Source organism: Silene latifolia, chromosome X (genome assembly GCF_048544455.1).
Source record: "Silene latifolia isolate original U9 population chromosome X, ASM4854445v1, whole genome shotgun sequence".
NCBI classification, from domain to species: Eukaryota; Viridiplantae; Streptophyta; class Magnoliopsida; order Caryophyllales; family Caryophyllaceae; genus Silene; species Silene latifolia.
The window spans coordinates 334,362,193-334,368,242 of record NC_133537.1 but is presented as its reverse complement, the minus strand read 5'-3'; the positions used below and the strand labels follow the sequence as shown (position 1 = coordinate 334,368,242).

General features: G+C 33.8%; 1 protein-coding gene across 1 annotated transcript; it reads right to left on the bottom strand.

Moving 5' to 3' along the window:
* Positions 1–772: 772 nt before the first annotated feature.
* On the bottom strand, positions 773–3,505 carry LOC141618878 (UDP-glycosyltransferase 74E2-like). Its single transcript, XM_074435940.1, has 2 exons — positions 2,771–3,505; positions 773–1,701 (listed from the first exon to the last, which is right to left on the bottom strand). The coding sequence occupies exons 1-2, from the start codon at positions 3,467–3,469 to the stop codon at positions 988–990; spliced, it is 1,413 nt and encodes a 470-aa protein (XP_074292041.1). The 5' UTR covers positions 3,470–3,505; the 3' UTR covers positions 773–987.
* Between the last annotated feature and the right edge of the window lie 2,545 nt (positions 3,506–6,050).

Here is a 6,050-nt window from a genome sequence, read left to right as displayed (position 1 = left end):
CATATAAGGTCATGAGGTAGGTCAATTTGCTTCACCAAAGGTCACAAATTGACCTCTTCTCCCCAAAGGTCACCATAATTTTCATTATGAATGGTGATTAGCGTAACCAAGCAAGGTCATGACCTAGCAATTGACCTTGCTTGGGCATGGTCTTAGACTTAAGAGGACTTTTCGAGTCTTAATGAAAATATATAAAACAACAGTTAGTCTTTCTATAGACGGATATATCCGTCTATAGCTAAAGACGGGTCAAATAGCTTGAAAGTGGTGACATTTTTTGCCCCCACCACCCCACTTGTTACTTGTCCTATTAGAATGGGGTATTGTATTTGGCCCGTCTTTAGTCATAGACGAATATGTACCGTCTAGAATGAGATTTTGTGATAAAACAAATTCTATACTACATTCTAAAGTCATTTAATAAAGTTGAACAATAGTCTAATTCAAAAGAATCCATGTCTTGTTTTCCATATCATTATTTTTTTAGATAATCATTTAGTATAACATTTCAGTAAAAAAAATAAATCACCGTTTTTGAAAAATTGCCGAAATTCGCAGATTAATCACTCTATAGTCCATATACTAGTAGGTGATAATGAGACAAAACAGCTTGTGAGGAACTCGAGATCGACTCAGTCAAAGCTCGACTCATAAGAGCTTGAGCTCGGCTTGGATACTTTAAGACATTTTAATGTCCATAGAGTAGTTTTGAAGTCGGGTCGAAATTAAAGAAACAAGCCATTAATAGGCTGCCCGATAAAAGATCTCGAAATTTGCACAACAATCACTCAATATCATATAAAATCGTCACAACTTACATAAGGAACATACAATTTGAACAGTGATGATTTTAAATTACGAAAAATTGTTGTGTTTTCGAAAGGACCGTCTTTACACCTAAACGCAATATACCAAAAAAAAAAAAAAAGAAATTATTAAGACTTGGGTGTAAAAAGTACTGTTCTTCTGGTAACACAAGATTTTTTCTTAAATTACACATTGTAATTTGGTAACAAACTCTTGAATATTGTTTGCCGAAGTACCACCTTCAACAGCGAGTTGCTTCCATTTCTTGGCATTTTGTCTCATCTCTTTAGCACTTTCACCTTCCATAACTTCATGAATACGCATTTCAATTTCCTCCTTTGTCACAAAACCGTCCTCGTTAGCCTTCACTCTGACTCCGATTCCCCAAAAATCCTTGATACATTTGGCATTCGTAAATTGGTCCGACCATTGTGGAAATCCTACCATAGGCACACCCAAGCTGACGGCTTCTAATGTCGAGTTCCACCCACAATGTGTTACAAAACAACCTATTGCCTCATGAGCCAAAACCTCTAATTGCGGAGACCAATTGACGATTAAACCTTTATCTGACGTATCTTCCTTGAAATTAAACGGGAGTTTGTTCTCTTCCGATGTCCTAACCACCCATAGGAAGAATCTATTACATTCCAACAATGCCACTGCAATTTCTTTCATTTGATCGGGTTGTAGAGATGCCATGCTGCCCATTGATACGTAAACAACCGAGGCAGTGTCCCTTGCATTGAGCCATTGTATGCAAGCATTGGTTTCCGGCTCAAAAAGGCTAAGGCCATAGTCCATGTCATCCGGAATCCGATTGTCCAAGTACTTGGAGGGAATACATGGTCCTATTGTCTTCACGGGACATATATTTTCCATCCACTCTATTACCTATTAATTCAACAAACATTAAATATGAAATTTTTCATCTTAAATTGTGATGAATAATTAGGTTAAGGGGTTCACTATAAAATATACGGTGAAGAAGACATTACTAATTTAAGGTGTGATCTATTACTATATATATACACGTAAGTTTCATGTCCAAATAACGTCACCTTATGTAATTATATTGACAATTTGACACTAGTCTAGAGCCCGTGCAATAATGCGCGGTATATTTAGAGTTTTAAATTTTAATATATTACTTTTAAAATTTAAATTAACAGTTCACTAATTTTCATATTTCACCTAATTATATTTTAATTTGAAAAAAAAATGATCTCAAAACTAATTGAGAGAAAATGTTATGTAATATGTTTTTAAATGAAAAATATTATACCCCAAAGTCAATAATTTCATTTTATCGATTATCAAATTATTATAATGAATTCCTTTTTTTGTCGCGAAGATTAGTAATAATACGTTTATAGTTTAGTTTTCTACATAATAAGAAATTAAAGATTTAGTCATTTGTAGTTTATAATTTGATACCTATTTTATTTAATTTATTTAAAGGAAAATAATTTAGAGTTTATTGAAACTATTATAGTTTGATTAAAATACTATTATTTTAATGAAAAGATTTATTTAATGAAAAAAAAACGTTTATTTCTATATTTGAGTCGGGTATTTTGGCGGAAATTGTTTTCAGAATGCATATTCTTTTAACAGATATAGGGCCTAGGGCCTAGGGGATTGATATCTTATACTTCCTCCGTTCCATTGAATTATTTACGTTTGCTTTTTGGGCACTATTCAGAAGTGAGAAGAATCTTCAATATAACTTCTAATGTATAACATAAAAGATAGTCATGTGATATCTTGTTTAAATTGTCTTACCGAGTGCATTATAAATATCAAATTTTTATAATTTTCAATGATATGTTACTAAAGATATGAACAAAAAAAAACAAGCATTGGCATACGTGCATAAAGCAAACGTAAACTATCATATGGAACAGAGGAAGTATAAAATTATAAACTAGTAAGAATAAGACAAAATATTAAAATGGCGTACCTCAATCTCAAACTTGTCCAAGGTATTAACGAACAAACAAGTTGCTTCTTTCACATTCGAAAATTGATCAATGAGCATATTGATAATTGCACCAGGGTATGCTAGTCCTGCAGAAGTTACAAACCCGGGTAAATCTTCAACCTTCAAAAATGATTTGATGGCAGGTAAAGACACAAGATTCGACCCGGTTATTGGAATCTTCAACTCCCCTTGATTGAAATGGTAATAAATGGAATTCACCACACAAGATTGGGTAAAAAACGGAGCCCCCTCAAACCCATCTTTTTTAACCACATCCAAAACCCAAGGCATAAGTGAATCATAAATTACCATTTTGGGTGTAGGCTGAAGTTTTTGGTTATTTTTCTTGTAGTGGTCAAGGATATCGGACAAACTTTGAGAGACCGAAGTCCTTAACCGATAAAGATAAGCGTCTACATCGCGCTTATCGGGTTCTTCTTCATAACCATCGTAGATTCTTACAACCTCGAGGTTGAAAGATTGGTGTTTATATTGAAATGCTGCTTGATGAGAAATGCTGCTGGAGGGTATAAGTATAGTAACCTTAAGGCCTTCGAAGGCCAAGCGTTTCGCAAATTGGAGAATCGGGTTTATATGGCCTTGAAGGGGGAACGCTAGAACTAGAACATGAGCTCCTCTAGTAATTGTTCTTCCATGGATCTCTTCATTGTTCTCCATCACTATTATATTTTTTTTTTCCAAGACATGTACCCTGTATTTGCTTGAAATAATCTAGTACTCCGTCTTATATATATATATAAACTGAAAATTAAGGGACTTTAATGAAATGACATTGACATATAAATTTTCACTTCATTTTATTTCAGTTCAGTTCAATCGAGTCCAGCTTTATTCAGTTCAGTTCAATTCAGCATTGCTTTTCACAAATTAACTCTTACTTCAATTTAGTTTAGTTCAGCTTCATTAAGTTCAGTTCAGTTCAGACGGTTTCAATTCAGACGAACAGGACTTATATAGTTTATATGTATAAAAATGTTAATTGTTTAGCACACATAAATAATATGAGTATAGGTTAGGTTTTAGGAACTATAAAAATTTAAATAAATCAAGATTTTCAAAAGATCCAGTATCCCTAATTCTTTTAGAATTGTACTTTAATTAGAGTATAATATAATAATGAATGAACGCGTTTAATTGATATTCTTATCTAATATTTACTATTTATTTAAATAAATAAGTCTAATACAATTAGATAACCAATTGAGATGTCGTTTGGTAGGCGTACATGATATGTGATTATCTTATAACATTTTACCGCTTATTTAATGCCTTATCACATGTCATTTCCGCTCGTTTGAGCGATTTTTGGTACTAATAGCTTCCCTTTAGTCCATTTGGCTTTAGATAATATTTTGTAGGTAAAACAAGGTAAAACAAGACGGAATTAATGCATATTGGAGCCATTTTGGATGGGTTAAGGACTTGGGTGCAGAATCCTAGCTTGGAAGCGGTCTCATCTTACTTAAAGATCATTTGGATGACCTCCCAAGACATCTTGATCCTTAAAGAGAAGCTATGAAGCAAGTAGAGTCGTCCATATGGCCATCCCTAAGGGACAATGACCGATATGGAAGAAGGGGAGCAAGAGCGAAGTGCTGGAGTCCGTCCCTAAACCCATCCCATCGGGAGTCCGAGGCAGCCACCGGGACAGACAGAGGCCGTATCGGCCGGGACATATTTCACCCCTAAGGGACGGTTCACTTCGCCCCTTTTCTCTTCCGGTTCACCTCCATTTGTTTTGCAAACACTATATATACTCCCACTTTGTAATTTTTGAGACACAACCCTAGATCTAGTTTTCCATTTCCCAAGTTTCAAGCTTTGTTAATCTTTCCTTAATCATATTCTAATCTTTCAATAATTAGCATAATTTTAATCTTTGTAATTGGGTTGTAAGAGAATTGAAGAATCTTTCATTCTGATTTCAATCCAATTTTCCTTCTTTGTAATTGAGTTGGTATTATTCTCTCCTTTTAGTTCATTTGTTTACATTTACTTCCTCTTAATTTATTTTGATTGTTTATGCTTGGATTTCTCTTATTTGTTGCTAGAATTTTTTTTCTTGTTCATGTTGTTTGTTGTTGTTGCTCTTATAAAGTTGGAACCTTTGATTAGTTGTGACAAAGCTTCCTCTTTTTTACATTCCCTTATCTTAATCTTAGCTTATTTAGTTAATATTCCCTTTCTACATATAATCACTACTACAAATCCAGGCAACTACAACGCCCCTTTAACAACGTTTATGCACGAAAATCCCAATAGACGTTGTAGAATGTATGACGCGATTTTTACTAAACTTAATTACAACGGGTATGGTTATATAACCGTTGTTATAAGTTTTAACAACGGGTTAAATTTGCACAACCGTTGTTAATAATTTGGCACAAAATTGGCGCAAAGTTAGTGAAAAGTAATCACAATGGGTATTTTTAAACCCGTTGTTAATACTTATTTGACAACGGTTGTTGATTTACAACCGTTGTTAATACTTATTTAACAACGGTTGTTGTTTAAGAATCGTTGTCAATACTTTCAATACTATAAACCACACAAACACAGATCAGCTACAGCCACAAAACACATACATAACCTAACACAAACACAAACACAGACAAACACAAACACAAACACAGCAAACACACTTTCTCATCGTCTCTTTCTCTCTTTCTCATCGCCGCTTTATCATCTCGCCGTCACTGTTGGTTTCATAGTCTCTTACTTTCTCTAATTATCAGGTAAATCTCGCCGTCACTGTTGGTTTCATCGTCTTTCATCGTCATTGTTTTCTTTTTTTAATTATTTCATTTGCATGTATATATGATGGGTTTTTATCGATCATTATTATGTTATTATTCGCTTAATTAGCTCGTAAAACAAATTAAATAAAATAAAACAAAGAAGAAGCAAGATGATAGAGAGGAATGCATGATAAACTTAATTAATAATTCATTAATATATATATATATATATATATATATAAATACATAAATTAAAAAAAGAATTACATTTCTAAAAATGCAATTCTTATATTTTCATAGAGAGTCTTATTCTCTTCTATGATATCCCTGCTCTCCTCCTTAGCTATTTGGAGGTTTCGTTCGCCAGATTGCTATATCGTCATATAGCCGCAACAACACGCTTTGCTCTCAAGCCATTTCTTTTGGCGTCCTTGAGTGCGGCTTGAGCATCCACAACATAGCTCTTAAAACTGTCCTCGATGTGGAGCAACCGGCGGATG